The sequence below is a fragment of the Ovis canadensis genome, chromosome 8, assembly GCF_042477335.2.
Source record: "Ovis canadensis isolate MfBH-ARS-UI-01 breed Bighorn chromosome 8, ARS-UI_OviCan_v2, whole genome shotgun sequence".
Classification (NCBI taxonomy): Eukaryota; Metazoa; Chordata; class Mammalia; order Artiodactyla; family Bovidae; genus Ovis; species Ovis canadensis.
Genome location: NC_091252.1, coordinates 10,643,438 through 10,662,547, shown reverse-complemented (window position 1 = coordinate 10,662,547; position 19,110 = coordinate 10,643,438). Strand labels below are relative to the sequence as shown.

The following is a 19,110-nucleotide window of genomic DNA, read 5'->3' as shown; positions in this document are numbered from 1 at the left end:
ATTAACCTTGATACTCATTGGAAGGACTGCTGCTGAAGCCGAAGCTCCAATACTTTGACCACCTGATGCGAAGAGCTGACTCAATGGAAAAGACCCTTATGCTGGGAAGGATTGAAGACAGGAGGAGAAGGGGATGACAAAGGATGAGATGGTTGGATGGCATCACTGATTCAATGGACATGAGTTTGAGCAAACTCAGGGAGATAGCGAAGGGCAGGGAAGCCTGGCATGCTGCAGTCCATGGAGTCACAAAGAGCTGGGCATCACCGAGCAACTGAACAACAATTATTATCGCAGAAGGAGCTCTGCTGTGTGTCTTACCTTTTTCAAAGACCCCTTCTGCTTCCAGGACAGAGACCGTGCGGTTGGCTGCCATCTTCATCAGTTCCGCCTTCACGGTGACCTGTGAGGGGCTGTGTTCCAGAAGCTCCACCCCAATGGTCACATTTCCTCCCGGCCTGATGATCCCAGGGACTGTCACCAGAAACCTGGGCCTAAAAAGTTCCCAATAGCAAGAGGAAAATGAAGTTGCTTATCCTTACATCTTCATTCTTTTGAGATTCTCAAATTTCATAGATGGTGAGATAGATTCCCTATACAGTGTCAACTGTAACTGTTCCAATTAATGTGGCCCCACTGCCCCATTTAGCAACTGCATTGAAAGGCTGTTGAAAAAACAATCATTCCCCTAAATCAATTTTTCTCCTGTTTTATTGAGATGAAACTGACATACAGCATTGTACAAGTTTAAGGTGTACAGACGATTTGACTTACACACGTTATGAGACGATTATCACAACAAATTTAGTGAACATTCATCATCTCACATAGGAACGAAATTAAAGAAATAGAGAAAATACTTATTTTTTTCCTTGTGATCAGAACTCTAAGGATTTACTCTCTTCATAACATTCATTTATAACATATAGCAGTGTTAATTATATGTATCATGTTGTACATTCCCATAAATCAATTTTAATGCAGTAATGAATGTGCTGCTAGAGGATCGCCTGTGTTAGTATTTCCATTTTACAAACCACAAATCAAACAGGATAGCTTACACTGAGACATGCAGAAGTTATTGGCAAAGTACAAGCCTCTAAACTTCTTTATAGAAGACATCATCCCAGGGTAATTTTTTTTTCTTGGTTTAAACACACAAACACACACAGAGACACACACACATGGATTTTGCTTGTTTCTTCTTCAAACCTTTATATGTTTGGGCATCTACCCAAGAAAACATCATCTAATCAACATCACTGATTAAAATATACCATCTGAAATTAAACTATCTGTGACATTTCCAGGTGGAGCAGAGCACAAAAATTGCTAAAAGAGCACTTTCTCTGCCCAAACCAAGAATTAGGGCTCCAGGGCAAAACCTTCTGAGGGGGGAAGGAAGTGCATTCCATTACTTAAGTGTCTCCCTGGTTATCTTCCTACAAAGTCTGCACCTGAACCCACACTTAACCACCTCGGCCACACCTTATCATTGCTAAAGTTGAGACATCTTGTTTAGAAAAAATATGCATGCATGTCTTTAAAAGAAGGCACATTACTGTCGCGGGGGCGAGGGGCGCAAAAAGTCGAAACAAACTCAGAGGGAGTGTGGACTAAAGCTAAAAAGTCTTCAGAAAGCAGTCCTGGCCGGAGACGCTTAACAACCTCGTGGGTGGAGAAAGTTAACTGTCCCCGGGAGGACCGAGCTGAAGCGATGCAGGCTCCAATCTCCAGGCCGAAGTCCGGCCGGGGACCCCCGCTCCCCGCCCGCCCCGCGCGCCCCGCGCTCCTACCCGGGGACGGCGGCCAGCGCGGCGCTCCACACGCAGAAGAGGCAGGCGGCGGTCAGGAGCCTGAGGCCCCGCATCTCGGCGCTGTGTGCGCGGCGGCCGCGGGCTCCCGAGGAAATACGCGGGCCGCTCGGGGTGTGGCCTCTCACCGCCTCCCGGCTTCGCCCAGACTCCCGGCTCAGCAGTGAGCGCTGGGCGCGCCCGCCGGCCGAGCGAGGGCTCCAGACCCAGCCGGGGCGCGGCGGCTCCACCCCTCCCGCCGCATCGCCGCGGCGCTCCTCGGCGCCCCGGCCGACACCGCAGACCCGGCGGGAGACGGCAGGCGCGCGGCCCGCCCGACCTGGCGCGGCCGCCCCGCTCCGTCCCCCGGGGCCCCCGGCTCCGCCGGCGAGGCCGGGGGGCGTAAACAGGCCCCTCGTTGTGCGGAGAAAAGTGCACGGCCGCTCTGGGAGGTGGGAAAAGATCAGTCATTGTCCTCCAGACTGTGAGTCAGAATCTGAGAGAAAATGGCAAACACACACCGAACAGGGGTGTATTTTCTGGTAGCCGTTGGATGTATATGAATCAATAAGCCCTGGAGAAAACTTTTTTTCCCCTCTTGAAACAAAAAGTCATGTATCTGTGGGTTTCTCGGTTTAAAAAAAAAAGGAGGGGGAGAGAAAATTCTGGCACGTGTGAGTGTGAGGTGCTGCTCCTTGAAACTCTTGAGAAGCAACTGTGTGGGGAGATGCTTCGTACTCGGCCGCCGCTGAACACTTCGGCTACAGAAGGTATTCATTAGCACCGTGAAGCTTGGAGCAATTTGTTTAAACACTGGTTAGGGCGGCTCTCCTGTCCCCAAGGAAGGCCAGTGGCCCAGGGTGGCCCGCAGTTCCTCAGCCCCAGCTCCTGGGTCCTGGCTTGGCTGCAGCTCCTTCCCCGACTCCTTGGCACTCTCACCATCTTCAGATGACTCAGGCTTCACCATGGCTACACCATAAAAGCGGGGAACTGCCAGAAACCGTTGGAAAACGGGCACATTCAGTCCTTGACAATTTCAAGTTTCTAATTCACGGAGAAAAGTTTCAGATGGTGACCGTTTAATACAGGGAAAAATGCAAAAGGAAAAGAGGTCATCGGAAGGTTGTCTCTTCACAAATCTATGTGCTAAATAAGGAGGAAAGTAGCACCTAGACAAACTGTGGTTTGGGAGTCCAGGAACTTGCTTTCCTCCCTTTCCTGTCCCACCCTTTTTCACCCTTTTTCAGCCCTGCTTCAGGGCTCCTCCGCGCTCCTGTCTTTAGTGGCTTGCTTCCTGTGCAGGCAGGGCTTGGGTAAAGTGAAAAGGGCTGAAGTGGATCATTGGGTGCACTCTCTGTCCCTGACATGGCTATTACTGCCTGTCTGGTCTCCTCTCCCCTGTAGTACAGGGTTGGGTGTGGGCTTCTGTCCCAATCTACATCAGTGCTTCTCAAGCTCTAATGCGTATGAGAATCACAGTAAAATGCAAATCCTGATTCAGCAGGTCTGGCATAGGGACTGAAATTCTATTTCATTTCAGCATACTGTGGGCCACAGAGGGTCTACAGGTAGACTCTGTCTTTGATGAGAAAAGGAAATCGGGAAACTGAAGAAAATACTTTCCAAGCTTGACTTCAGAAGATGGATCAATCAATTCAGGTTCATTCTAGAGGCAGGCAGATATAAGAAGGACTCTAAAAAATTAGTTGATAACGTTGCATCCCCAGAAGATGTCTAGAAAAATTTAGAACCACCTTGCTGTTTTATAAAATGAAGTCTATTCATATTTTAAATTGATGTGACCTCCCTGCTCATGCCTTTCTTCTCACAATACACACAAGCTTAACCATGCAGAAATTTGGCCATGTGGATTTGCAGAAATGAGGCACAGACTGGGCTTCCCGGGTGGCCCTAGTGGTAAAGAACCCATCTGCCAATACAGGAGACATAAGAGACAAAGGTTCAATCCCTGGATTGGGAAGATCCCCTGGAGGGAGGCACAGCAACCCACTCCAGTATCCTTGCCTGGAGAATCCCACAAACAGAGGAACCTGGAGGGCTACAGTCTATGGGGTTGCAAAGAGTCAGACAGGACTAAAGCAACTTAGCGTGTACACACACATACATTATATATATATGCACTGAAGAAAGATTTGAAGGATATTCATCAAAATGTTATCCGTATCCAGGCAATTACGTGGACCTGCCAAAGTGTCTACATATATAAATATATATAACTTTTAAAAATAAAACAAAAATGATATTGTTTTAGTAAGTAGTCTTTTTGGAGCATCTTAGAAACTCTTTGGAATAAAATTAATGAATCTTGATACAAAAACCTATGTATGTTTCTCCCATGAAAACTGAATGGCCTTTGGCATAAGAACCTCACACTGTTCCCATGTCCCCCCTGGCATGTCTTTAGCATGTGGTTCATTGAGAAAAGCAGAATCAATAGGAGACAAATCCTAGGCAATTATGGGAGCTTGTGGAGCAGCTGTTGATTGTGCATCTAGTGTTGAGTTGAAGTCACTGTAAGTAAGCCAGGGGAATAAAGCTGCATATGAGCCACAACAAGGAAACATGAGGGTGAACTGGAACGCATGTGTCTATTAACACCTCCAACTCTGATGTCATGGATAACCTACAGGAGAAGACAGCTAATATGTACTTGGCCCAGAATTCAGAAAAGCTTAAGGAGAAGACCCCCTGAGAAGCGGAGGACCTTGGGCCCCACTGCTGCCCTACACCCGCCAAGTCAGCTAGCACAGCAGTAACAATCTGGGCTGGTAGCCAATGCCTAGCGCCTTGCATCGACCTTCAGAGTGAAAAATATGACTTCTGCTTCAAGCTGGCTTCCAAATTCACATAAAGTGTCTCTTGTGGCCAACACCAACTCAAAACCATACAGGGAGGGGAATTCTGAGAAATTTAGCTTCATCTTGGATAATCTGGCACAGTACGAAGCTACCAAAGTCCATGCCTCATCTTGGCTTCTGAATATACCCGTTTTAACCATACTTAACTTCAACAAGAGACAGAAAATTCATGCTTTCCCCCAACATGATGCAAATATCCCTCACAGAACCAAAAACAACCCTCTCTCCAAAAGAGTACACAAAGTCCTTCAACTGTTTTTGGACATTATCGGTGCCTTTTCTAGCTGAATCACATTCTCCCTTTGAGAGCCTGTAATTTTAAACCTAAGGTTTAAGATTAACTGCTATTAATATATATTAGATGGTAGAAAATTGAGAAGGGGAAGAAATATATTAGTTTATATATACAATATTAATTATAGGATATTAAAAGTAATATTTATATAATTTATATATTAATAATTAATGTGGTAATATTAACAATTAATATTAATGTAATAATACAGTGATGGTATATTCATACCATATTATTGTTGATATATTGATACAATAGTAATATTTATTTTATTATATAATCTATTACTATATTAATAATGTTATAATACTATATGTTATTATAAATGCTAATGATAATAAAAATGTTCTATATATTATATTTATATTATAATTTTACATGGTCAGTTGCTAAGTACTGTCCGACCCTTTGCAACCCAATGGACTGCAGCCCACAAGGTTCCTCTGTCCATGGAGTTTCCCAGGCAAGAATATTGGAGTGGGTTGCTATTTCTTTTTCCGGGGATCTTCCTGACACAGGAATTGAACCCGCATCTCCTGCTTAGCAGGTAGATTCTTTACTACTGAGCCACTTGGTAATTTTAATAAATAGTAATATATATTATATATAAATATAAGATATATAAATATTGGTAAATATTGTTTATTAACCAGTATTTTTCCTTCCCCCTCTCATTTCTCTACCATCTAATGTGTGTTAATAACAGTTAATCTCATACCTCAGGAATGAAGTGTGTGTGTGTGTATATATATATAATACATACATACATATATATGAAAGTGAAAGTGACTCAGTTGTGTCCACCTCTTTATGATCCCATACACTAAACAGTCTGTGGAATTCTCCAGGCCAGAATTCTGAAGTGCGTAGCATTTCTCTTTTCCAGGGGATCTTCCTAACCCAGGTATCCAACCCAAGGTCTGCCACACCGCAGGTGGATTCTTTACCAGCTGAACCACAAGGAAAATATGTATATATATATATATACTTGGATATATATTAGAATACATACCCGTATATCAAAACAAGAAGGAACTGCAGGTAGCTATTACAGTCTTTATTTCCGCTACTCTTCACAAGCTTGTATTTACAACTACCTTCTTCCACTACCTCTCTGCTCTCAGTAATCACCGAGGCTGGCACGGCTCTCTGCATGGTGGAGTGACCTAGATCTTCACTCCTGAAGGGTCTGAGCCATTATCAGTCCTCTGCATAATATATTGCTGTTTTCTATTGATTTTTAACCACAGGACCTGGGGAGACTGAGAGATGCCCCAGTGTATCTTCTGCATTGCAGAAATACTCCTTGACAAGCAAGAGCATTCAGTCACTCCAGCCAGTAAATCAGCCACTTCTGTGGCCACTGTTACTGGCACGAGGAGCCGCAAGTGGCCAGGCTCAGCTTCCAGTTTAACCGACCTGCTGCAGTGTCACCCAGTGGAAACATTCCTCTCTTGGGGACTCAGAACTCTAAACCGGCAGAGTCTGATGTGGAAATAAGAAGCAAAAAATTCAGCAGTGGTCACTAGGGGTAATAGAGGAGCCACTCTCATTTCCACCCTCTGTTCTCACACCAGTGAGGCTGGTTTCAGAAGGAACATTGAAAGAAACATTAGTTACTGATTTACAGCATAATGTGCATCCTCAAGTCTGTTGTTGGCTTTTACACGTTCAAATTGTATAAAATTTAAGAAATATTATGTATGAAATGAAAGTTTACTTACATTTATCATCTATTTGAGAACTATTTAGATAGAATTCTGCACAGAATACCAGAATCTTTCTAACTCAAAGCAGAAGAGGAAATTCTTGTCCACTGGAAGACAAGGGATGATACTGAAATTAACTAGCAATAATAATAATGAGGCTTGTTCTTAACTTTCTTTGGGAGATCTCAAAATTTAAAATTAGAATTTTGAGTCCCACCAAATTATCAAACAAGAGTGGAGAAAGAATGAAAAAATTTTCAGAAATGGAATGGCTTAGGAACTTTGCTTCAACAAACTCTTTTTAGGAAGTTACTTTAGGAGAACATATTTAGCAAACCAATGATAGAAGCCAAGAAAAAGGAAGACATGAGATTCAGGAAAAAGTATATATAACCCCAGAGAGCAATGACAGAGAAGTTCCAACAGGAAGAAGAATTCCAGGAATAAGGCCTCAAGGGTAAAAGGGACCTGAATAGAATAGATAGATGTGATGGGAAACTGGGGGAGAAAATTGAGGCTATGATAATGTAAAATTGTGTAACGATGGGAAGGAAATTCAGAAACTCTAGGGAAAATTTAAAAAAAAAAAAAAACTAGATAAAAAAGGAAGTATAACCATAATTCATTAGTTGGGTCTGTAGTGAACAAGAATTATATAAAGTTATGTATGGTTTACTTATTTATAGCTTAGAATCAATCCTAAGGGGAAGTATTAAACTCAATCCTGCTTTTCCTACATGAACTGTATCACTGGTATCCAGATAGGAGACACGGGAAAATTTCTCGTTTCACAAGTTTTCCAGCCAGTAAAATGTAAAATGTATGTTAGAATTAGCACCATATCACAGCCTTGGTGAATTAGTAGATTTAGACCAGTGCTATACAATAGAATCTTCAGTGAGGATGGAAATGTTCCATATCTACCTCAGTACTGTAGCCATGAGCAACATGAGGCTACTGAGCACTGGACATGTGGTTGGCATACCCAAGACACTGAGATTTTTATTTCATTTGAATTAATTTAAATTTAAAGAGCAAGCAACATGTGACTACTCTATTGGATCATGCAGGCCTAAACAATAATGATAAAGGGCTGCTATAGGAAATATCCAGATACCCTGTCTCCTTATAGAAGAACCCAGAACCACCTAAGTGGTCTTGTCAAAAGACTGAACCTGAATCTGATTCCAATTTGCAAAGAAATGTAGGGGAATATATTAAATACCTCAAGGTTGTTGTTATTTAGTCACCAAGTCCTATCTGGCTCTTTGTGACCCCATAGGCTGCAGCAGGCCAGCCTTCCCTGTCCTTCACTACTTCCCAGAGTTTGCTCAGAATCATGTCCATTGAGTCAGTGTTTTCCAGTGAGTCGGCTCTTCACTTCAGGTGGCCAAAGTACTGGAGCTTCAGCTTCAGCGTTAGTCCTTCCAATGAATATTCAGGGTTGATTTCCTTTATGATTAACTAGTTTGATCTCCTTGCTGTCCAAGAGGTTCTCAAGAGTCTTCTCCAACACGACAGTTTGAAAGCATCAGTTATTTGACACTAAGCTTTCTTTATAAGTCAACTCTCTCACATCCATACATGACTACTGGAAAAACCGTAGCTTTGACTAGACAGACCTTCATTGGCAAAGTGATGTCCCTGTTTTCTCATATGCTGTCTAAGTTTGTCATAGCTTTCCTTTAAAGGAGCAAGTGTCTTTTAATTTCAAGTCTGCAGTCACTGTCCGCAGTGATTTTTGGAGCCAAAGAAAAGAAAATCTGTCACTGCTTCCAAAATTTCCCCTTCTATTCTCCATGAAGTGATGGGGCTGGATGCCATGATCTCAGTTTTTTGAATGCTGAGTTTTAAGCCAGCTTTTTCACTCTCCTCTTCCACCCTCTTCAAGAGGCTTTTTAGTTCCTCTTCACTTTTTCCTATTAGAGTGTTATCATCTGCATATTTGAGGTTGTTGATATTTCTCCTGGCAATCTTGATTCCACCTTGTGATTCATCCAGCTGGGGATTTCGCATGATGTACTCTGCATATAAGTTAAATAAGCAGAGTGACAATACACAGCCTTGATTTACTCCTTTCCCAATTTTGAACTGTCCTTGTTCCATGTTCAGTTCTGTTATTTCTTGACTTGCATACAGGTTTCTTGGGAGACAGGTAAGGTGGTCTGATATTCTCATCTCTTTAAGAATTTTCCACAGTTTGCTGTGATCCACACAGTCAAAGGCTTTAGCATAGTCAATGAAGCAGATGCTTTTTCTGGAATTTTCTTGCTTTTTCTATGATCCTACAGATATTGGGATTTTGATCTCTTGTTCCTCTGCCTTTTCTAAATTCAACTTGAACATGTGGAAGTTCTTAATTCATGTATCACTGAAGCCTAACTTGAAGTATTCTGAGCAGAACCTTGTTAGCATGCGAAATGAGTACACCTGCGTGGTAGTTTGAACGTCCTTTGGCATTGCTTTTCTTTAGGATTGAAATGAAAAATGGCCTTTTCCAGTCCTGTGCCCACTGCCAAGTTTTCCAAAATTGCTGACATATTGAGTGCAATACTTTAACAGCATCATCTTTTAGGATTTTAAATAGCTCAGCTGAAATTCCATCACCTCCACTAGCTTTGTTCATGGTAATGCTTCCTAAGGCCCACTTGACTTCACATTCCAGGATGTCTGGCTCTAGGTGAGTGACCACACCACTGTGGTTATCCAGGTCATTAAGACATTTTTTTGTACAGTTCTTATGTGTAGTCTTGCCATCTCTTCTTAATCTCTTCTGCTTCTGTTAGGTCCTTACCTTTTCTGTCCTTTATTGTACCTATCTTTGCAGAAATGTTCCCTTGCTATCCTCAATTTTCTTGAAGAGATCTCTAGTCTTTCCCATTCTATTGTTCTCCTCTATTTCTTTGTATCATTCACTTAAAAAGGTTATCTTATCTCTCCTTGCTATTCTCTGGAAACCCGCATGCAGTTGGGCGCATCTTTCCCTTTCTCCCTTGCCATTTGCTTCTCTTCTTTCCTTAGCTATCTATAAAGCCTCCTCAGACAACCACTTCGCCTTCTTACATTTCTTTTTATTTGGGGTGGTTTTGGTCACAAGGCTGTGATCCATGAAGAGGAAAATACCTCAGGGATGTATCAGCAAAATCTAGGCTGTGTGATGTTTTATCAAACAATCAAATTTTTTCAACAAATAAATTGTAAGGAAAAATAAAGATAATTGAAAGAAAATGTAGGCTTAAAGAGACTTAAAAGACAACAATTAATGACAATGTACGAATATTATTTGGCTCCAGATCCAAACAGAACACTGGTAAAATAATTATTCCATTTTGAAACAGCTGAAATTTTGCATAGTGACTAGGTATTTGATGATATTAAAGAACTGTTATTCATTCTTCAGGCTGAAAATATAGTCTTAAGTAGAGTTCCAGAAAAACATCTACTTCTGCTTTATTGAGTACGCCAAAGCCTTTGACTGTGTGGACCACAAAAAACTGAAAAATTCTTAAAGAGATGGGAATACCAGACCACCTTACCTGCCTCCTGAGAAATCTGTATGCAGGTCAAGAAACAATAGTTGGAACTGGACACAGAACAACAGATGGTTCCAAATTGGGAAGGGCGTACGTCAAGGCTGTATATTGTCACCTTGCTTATTTAACTTATATACAGAGTACATCATGAGAAACACTAGGCTGGATGAAGCACAAGCTGGAATCAAGATTGCTGGGAGAAATATCAATAACCTCAGATATACAGATACACCACCCTTATGGCAGAAAGCGAAGAAGAACTAAAGAGCCTCTTGATGAAAGTGAAAGAGAAGAGTGAAAAAGTTGGCTTGAAACTCAACATTCAAAAAACTAAGATCATGGCATCCAGTCCCATCACTTCATGGCAAATAGGTGGGGAAACAATGGAAACAGTGAGAGACTTTATTTTGTGGGGCTCCGAAATCACTGCAGATGGTGACTGCAGCCATGAAATTAAAAGATGCCTGCTCCTTGAAAGAAAAGCTATGACCAACCTAGACAGCATATTGAAAAGCATAGACATCACTTTGCCAACGAAGGTCCGTCTAATCAAAGTTACCGTTTTTCCAGTAGTCATGTACTGATGTGAGAGTTTGGACTATAAAGAAAGCTGAGTGCCAAAGAATTGATGCTTTTGAACTGTAGTGTTAGAGAAGAGTCTTGAGAGTCCCTTGGACTGCAAGATCATCAAACCAGTCAATGGTTAAGGAAATCAGTCCTGAATATTCACTGCAAGAACTGGTGCTGAAGCTGAAACTTCAATACTTTGGCCACCTGATGTGAAGAACTGACTCACTTGAAATGACCCTGATGCTGGGAAAAATTAAAGGCAGGAGGAGAAGGAACCAACAGAGGATGAGATGGTTGGATGGTATCACTGACTTGATGGACATGAGTCTGATCAAGCTCTGGGTGTTGGTGACGGACAGGGAGGCCTGGTGTGCTGCAGTCCATGGGGTCACAAAGAGTTGGATATGACTGAGCGACTGAACTGAACTGATAATTTTAAAAGTGTTTTTATCTTCTAGAAATACATACTGAAAAAAAGAACTAATTCTTGAAATAATTGTGGGTGAAATTTGTGATATCTGGGATTTGCTAGAGAAACAATACAGGAACCAATTCACACACATTAGGATGGCTATTAACGAATAAATAAATAAACCACAGAAAATAACAAGCATTGGAAAGGGTGTGGAGAAACTGAAATCCTCGTGCATTGCTGGTAGGTAAGTTAAAGTGCAGCCATAGTGAAAAACTGCATGGCAATTCCTTAAAAAAAATTAAACATAGAATTAACATAAGGTTCAGTAACTCCACTTTGGGGTATACATCCAAAAGAATTGAAAGCAGGAACTCAAAACATATATTTATACACACTTGTTCACAGAAGCACTGTTCACAATAGCCAGGGGGTGAACTCAACACAGGTGTTCCTTGATGAATTAACAGATTAAAAAATATGACTTATTCATACAATGGGATATTATTCAGAAAAGAAATTCCGGCACATGCTGCAACATGTTTGAACCTTGGTGGCATTATGATAAGTGAAATAAATAAGTCACGACAGGACTATTGCAAGATTTCATTCATATCCATAGACAGAGGAGTTGGCGGGCTACAGTCCATGGGGTTGTCAGACATGACTGAGTGAATGAACACATACCCCCAGAGTAGTCAAATTCATACATTGTATTGGTGGTTGCCAAGGGCTAGGGAGAGTGGGGCATGGAGAATTATTGCTTAATGGGTAGGGAGTTTCAGTTTAGGAAGGATAAAAAGTTCTAGAGATATATGGTGGTAATGGTTACAAATCAGTGTGAAAGTATTTAATGCCACAGAACTGTAAATGTGGTTAAAGTGGCAAATTTTATGTTTTATATGAAAGTGAAAGTTGCTCAGTTGTGTCCAACTCTGTCTAACTAGTCCATGGAATTCTCCAGGCCAGAATACTGGAGTGGGTAGCCTTTCCCTTCTCCAGGGGATCTTCCCGATCCAGGAATCCAACCAGGGTCTCCAGCATTGCAGACAGATTCTTTACCAACTGCCCTATATGTTATATATATTTTACTATAAATAATAATAATACAAGGGGACAAGCAGGTTGGGCCAGGTGGAATTATATGGAATTACAGTTGAGGATTGTTGAGGTGAATGAGGGGTATGAGGGGATTCAATGCACTCTTCTTTCTACTTCCATATGTTGACACTTTCCATAATGAAAATATTTTTGCACCAAAAGAAGATTTGCACCAAAAAACAAGATTTTGCACCAAAACAAAGATACAAGAGAATTCAGTTTAAACTAAAAAATAAAAACAGAAAAATGGCTAATAATTCTCACCAGAATAATGTAATAACAGAGAACATGAACATTATAACCAAAAATTTTGTCCCCAAAATTACTACAGCCTAAGAAACTATCTAGTTAAGATCTCAATGAAGATATGGAAAGCCAGCAGAAAAGATGGAAACTGAGCTAGAAATGCCATGAAGGAAAATTTCCCACTTAAAATGGCTTCCACTGGGTAATTCTCTTGCGGTTCAGTGTTCAGATTGCCACAGTTTCACTGCTGAGGGTATGGGTTCAATCCCTGATTGGGGAAGTAAGATCCTGTAAGCTGTGCTGCATGGCCAAAAAATCTAAAGTAGCTTCTTCTGAATGGAGTATAACCTTTAAAAACTGTGAATTTCATACACCTACAACTTATGTAATATTGCACATCAAGTCCACTCAGTAGTATAGTAATGAATAATAAACACTATAAAGAATAAATAATAATGTAAATAATGAAAACAAAATGGTTTCCTCTGGAAACAGACAACATAGGTAAAGGGGGCTGCTGGCTTTTCTTTTGTTTTTCCACTAAGTCTTGTAGAATTATTTTAGTCTTTAAACTTCATGCAAATGTGGTTTTTTAAACACTAAACTTAACTTTTATATTGTCTGTGTTTTTTAAAGGAGGCAGAGCCAATACACTGTGTCAGGATTTTTAAACCTGATCACCATTATACACACACCAAAAGTTAACTGTCACATCACCGATTTTTGCAAAAGGAAAATGTATAAAGGAAAAAGAAATTTTAAATTATATAAATATAATTACATAAATCTATGTGGTGGTGGTAGTGGCTTAGTTCAGTCGTGTCTGACTCTTGCAGCCCCATGGACTGTAGCTCAGCAGGTTCCTCTGTCCATGGGCTTTCCCAAGCAAGAATACTGGAGTGGGTTGCCATTTCCTTCTCCAGGGGATCTTCCCAACCCAGGGATCAAACCCACATCTCCTGCATTGCAAGTGAATTCTTTTGCTGCTGAGCCACCAGAGAATTCCACACGTAAATCTGTATCTAATAAATTTAGAATGTAAACCACTTAATCAGCATTCAAAAATAAAAATGACTTGAAATGGAAACAGACAAAGCAGAATCGACTCCACCGGTATCCCCGAGTTTGTGGTTCCCAGTTTTCCTCTGTGGTGACTGCCTCCCGATCTCAGACTCAGTTATGATATTTCATACACCTTGGTTTCGTTTGCCCCACCATGCAGTCCCCACCTCAAGGCTCACCCTGAGCCTGCGTTCATTCATGCACACGCACACTTGATCATTTTGGCTCCGCTCCCCTCCTGGGCTCAGCTCCCGCCCCAAAAGCCCCACAGTTGCTGTTCTCAGCTCCTGACTTTTACAGGCACCAGATACACACTTTGACTCCTAGATGACCCCACCACCGCCACTGCCAAACTGGCATTGTGTGTGGGCTCTCCCAGAAGGACCATGATTTCATTTCAGATATGGAAAGAAATCAGATATTAATAAGGATTTCATTTCAGATGTTTCTTTCAATTACTGAAATAATTTGGCTCGGAAGGTAAATAATCTGCCTACAATGAGGGAGACTGGGGTTCAGTCCCTGGGTCAGGAAGATCTCCTGGAGAAGGGAATGGCTGCCTACTCCAGTATTCCTGCTTGGAGAATTCCATGGACAGACGAGCCTGACGGGCTACAGTCCACGGGATCCCAAAGAGTCAGACACGACTGAGCAACTAATACTTTAATTTCAGATGGCTCTTTCAATTACTGAAATAATTTATTTTTGCATACTGCCTTTTCCCCCCCTCCTTTAACCCTCTTTCCAAATAATTATCTAGGCACAACCCATGGTTCAGGGACCATCAGGTACTTTGTTAGAATTCCTGGGCTTTAGCCTGAAGGACAGACTGCCAAGGGAGAGAGAATAAATTGACTCAGGTATCCTGTACGTCCCCAGGAGTCAGAAAGCAGCAGAGGCTGACTGAAGACGTCAGAGAAAAGGGCAGCTCTTCATTTGCAAGATTAGAGAATGAGCCGCAAACAGAACCAGAGCCACGGGGCTTCTGCACAAAAGATGGCCCACACTCCTCAGCCATGGCCCCAGGAAGGCCAGCACAAAAGCAGAGTGAAAGTGCAGTAACTCCAACACTCCCTTCTACCCTCTCTCCTGCAGACCTCAGCGGGCCCCACCCAAGAGTGTGCCCATGAAGCCAAGAAAAAACTGAGAAGCCCTGTGGCGTGGTTTTGTTCCTTATTTTTCTTGCTCTCTCTCTTTTTTTTTTAACTTAAAGGCTAGGAGTTATATAACAAGTTAAACTCCCCTTTTGTTCCCTTCTCCAGTCCTATTCCTCTCCCTCACCAGATATTTGATCTGATCCATCCAGAATCAAGCATCACTGTAACTGAGAATGCATTCTTCCATTCAGTCCTCTTACTAGTGAGGCTGAATATATTTTCACATATTAATTGCCTTTCTATTTTGTTTTACTTTCTGGTAAGTAAGGAATTCTCTTTAGGACTTCTCTGATGGTCCAGTGGTTAAGTCTGCCTGCCAATGCAGGGGACACGGGTTCAATCTCTGGTCAGGGAAGATTCCACATGCCGCAGGGCAACTAAGCCTGCGCACACAACTCCCGAAGCCGCCTGCACACCCTAGGGCCTGTGCTCTGTGATAAGCGAAGCCACTACAGTGAGCAGCCCACGCACCACAGCTAGAGTCACCTCAGCTCCCCGCAACTAGAGAAAGCCCGAGGGCAGCAACCAAGGCCCAGCACGGCCATGGATAAAGAAGTGAATCATTGTTTTCTTAAAGAAATTCTCTTTAACCTTTTTCTCAGTAGAAGGGTATTTGGTACAGTTAGGTGCATTCTGTTTTCATCTTCTGGAAACCGCCTCATGAAGTCCTTTGTCCAATTTGTATTAGGTTGCCTTTTTCTTACAGATTTATGAGTACTACATATAATCTGGATGCTAAAATGTTATCTTAGTATATAAGTTACAAACACCTTTCTTAGCCTCTCTTTTTGTTTTTTGTCTTTTGTGGTACAGAAGCTTCTCATTACAACGTGTACAAACCTATCAGACATAATAAGTGGGTTGTGCTTTTCATATCTCCTGTTAAACAAATAATCTTTCTACTGCAACCATAAAGATAATCTTCTATATTTTCTTCAAGTACTCTTAACATTTTAATTTTCACATTTAGGTTTTTAATTCATCAAAACTTTTTTATGTACAGTGTGAAGAAAGTATCAAAAATTCTACTTTTTCTCATGAATCTACTGTCTTGACACATATAATAAATAAGGAATCTTTCTTCCATTGATTTGTATTGCCACCTGTAGCAGGATTTAGCTGGAAACATAGGCAACCAGAATTTATGACATTTCCCAGCCTTACTTGCAGCTGGTGGGGCCGTGTCTTGGTCAATGAGTTGTTAGTGGAAGTAAAATGTGCAACCTTCTGGAAATGTCCTCAAATAGAGGAAGCATTCATTTTCCATTCCTTAACCTCTTTCCTGCTTATAGAATGCTGCTTGTAGACTTGCTGGTTGGAGCTGCAGAAGCCATCCTGAATCATTAGTTGAGTTTATAAAAGTAGGCCATGCACAGGGGTATAAAAAGATATAAGTCTAGGGGCTTCCGTGGTGGCTCAGTATAAAGAGCCCACCTGCCAGTGCAGGAGACACAGTTTGATCCTTGACCCAGGAGGATCCCACATGCCTCAAAGCAGCCAAGCCCGTGTGCCACAACCGCTGAGCCTGTGCTCTAGAGCCAGGAGCCACAACTAGCAAGTCCGTGTGCCACGATTACTGAAGCCTGTGCACCCGAGAGCCTGTGCTCCAAAGAGAAGCTTCTGCAATGAGAAGCCCTCAAACCACAACTAGAGAGAAGCCCCACCCCTTCACAACTAGAGAAAAGCCCACACACCAGTGAAGACCCAGCAGAGTCAAACATAAACAAATAAAATTATTTTTAAAAAAGATAAAAACCTAGGTCCCTGACTTCCTCTGGACTAACAGGTAGGAGAGAAATAAACAATATCTTGTTTACGCCATTGCTATTTTGAGTTTTTGTCACTCACAGAAAGAAATTCTAACTAATACATCACATTTATATCAATGTCCCATAAATGCTTTAGTCATTTTTCTTAGCGATTATTTCTCTTCTATTGATCTGCTTGTCTATCATTGGGCCAGATACCACATGCTTTAATTAATAAAATTTTGTATTGAATTTTGGAATCTAACAAGTAAATTACCTCTCATAGTACCTTTTCAGAATTGTTTTTGGCTGTACTTTGACTATTATTCCTCCATATGAACTTTAGAATCATTCTAATTCCATGGGGAAAAGAGTGATAGCATTATTATTTGAATTTTTATTTAACATAGATTAACTTAGGAAAATGAACACCTTTATGAAATTGAAGGTTCCCATACTTGTGAGGTAGGAGGTATGTGGGGGCTTCTTTAGTGGCTCAAATGGTAAAGAATCCTGGGTTCAGTCCCTGGGTTGGGAAGATCCCCTGGAGAAGGAAATGTCAACCCACTCCAGTGTTCTTGCCTGGAGAATCCCATGGACAGAGGAGCCTGGCAGGCTACAGTCCATGGGGTCATAAAGAGTCGGGAAGGACTGAGCGACTAAACAACAACAACAGGAAATATGTGGGCCCCTGGGCTGAGCAGTTTGAGTTTGTCAAGTAGAGTAAATTGGAGCTTTGTTTTCCCTAGACACTCTAAGGATAAAGTTAATTGCAGAAGCTGGTTTCTGCCGCAATAAAGAGACAAGATGACCACTCCTGAGGTCAGGGAAACCTCCCTGACTGAACATGCACAGGAAGACTGGGGGTGTCAAAAAGGGAGGGGGACATCACCCCAAAATAAAAGTGGTCAAACCTCCCACAGGCTTTTGTGCTGGAATCCATCTTGGTAAAAACATGAACACGCATATTGTGGAGGACCCTAAAACAGGTCAGATGAGGGGAAAGAAGTGAGACACTTGGCCAGAAAAGAACAAAGACCTAGACGAACTGCCCTATATAAATGATTAAACTGCCTTTTTATTTCATTAGGTAAGACACTCATACCGTTTCTCTTTGGGTGTATATTTCTGCCTTCTCTCTCTCTCTCTGTGTCTCTCTGTCTGTGTGTGTGTGTGTGTGCGCACGCGTGCACACGCGTGCTAAGTCCCATCCAACTCTTTGCGATGCCATCAACTGTAGCCCACCAGGCTCCTCTGTCCGTGGGATTTTCAGGCAAGAATACTGCGGTGGGTTGCCATTTCCTCCCCAAAGACGGAACCTGTATCTCTTGCCTCTCCTGCATTGGCAGGCGGATTCGTTACCACTGTGCCACCTGGGAAGCCTTGCTCCTGTCTTAAATAAATAAATTGCTTTTCTGTGTGCTCTCCCACATATTGTGCTCCATCTCTAATAACAAACTTTAAACCTGTTTTTATACTTTTTGCCTCCTTGAAACATCCATGCTTTCAAATGGGGGCAAAAGCAAGGGTAAATTTGCTTTTAGCCTCTAACCCCTGATAGACTAGTGGTTAGGATTCCTGTTTTTCATCCAGGCTGCAGCAGCTGCTGCTAAGTCGCTTCAGTCGTGTCCGACTCTGTGCAACCCCATAGACGGCAGCCTACCAGGCTCCTCCATCTATGGGATTTGCCAGGCAAGAGTACTGGAGTGGGTTGCCATTGCCTTCTACTCAGGTTTAATTCCTGGGCAGGGAAACAAGATTCTGCTTCAAGACTGCTCACTGTTGTCTCTCAGAGATCACATGGGCATGATATAACTCTGCATCTATGTTATTATTTTGCTACGATGACATTTTATACTTTTTCTCAATAAAGGTCTGCATATCATTTGTCAGATTTATAGTCCTTGATAATATTACAAATGATATTTTTAAACTGCATTACCTAAGGGATTGTATTTTAGTTGTTTAGTCGCTCAGTCATGTCCTACTCCTTGCGACCCCATGGACTGTAGCCCACCAGTCTCCTCTGTCCATGGGATTTCCCAGGCAAGAATACTGGAGAGGTTTGCCATTTCTTTCTCCAGGGGATGTTCCTGACTCAGGGACTGAACCTGAGCTTCCTACATTGGTAAGCGGATTCTTTACCACTGAGCCACCAGAGAAGCCCCACCTATGGGGTTATTGATGGTATAAAAAATACAATTAATTTTTGCATGTTGATCTTGTAGTCACGATTCCTGCTGAACTCTTATTAGTTCCAAGAGTTTATCTGTATAATCTCTTGAATTTTCCATTAAAAGTTGGTCCTCCATACACCTGAAACTAACACAACATTGTAAATCAAGTACATTTCAATTAAAATTTTTTTAAGTTGGCCCTCCATATCTGCAAGTTCTGTACCCACATATTTAACCAACGACAGATTGAAAATACTTGAAAAGAATTTTCCAGAAAGTTCCAAAGAGCAAAACATGAGTTTACCAGGAACTGGCAACTACTTACATAGGAATTATATTGGTACTTAGAACTATTTGGGGCTTCCCTGGTGGTTCAGACTGTAAAGAATGTGCCTGCAATTCAGGAGACCTGGGTTTAGTCCCTGGGT

General features: G+C 41.9%; 1 protein-coding gene across 2 annotated transcripts in view; it reads right to left on the bottom strand.

Annotated features, from left to right (window-relative positions):
- The window catches only part of CD109 (CD109 molecule), a 133,617-nt gene extending 131,453 nt beyond the window's left edge, over window positions 1-2,164 (bottom strand). The window contains exons 1-2 of one of the 2 annotated variants that reach the window (XM_069598016.1): window positions 1,797-2,164; window positions 322-494 (exon numbers count right to left, since the gene is read on the bottom strand). In XM_069598016.1, coding sequence (XP_069454117.1) covers window positions 322-494; window positions 1,797-1,870 — 247 coding nt within the window. In that variant the 5' untranslated portion in view covers window positions 1,871-2,164. The remainder of the gene's footprint in view (window positions 1-321; window positions 495-1,796) is intronic. The other variant, XM_069598017.1, reaches the window with a different exon arrangement.
- Window positions 2,165-19,110: the final 16,946 nt, after the last annotated feature.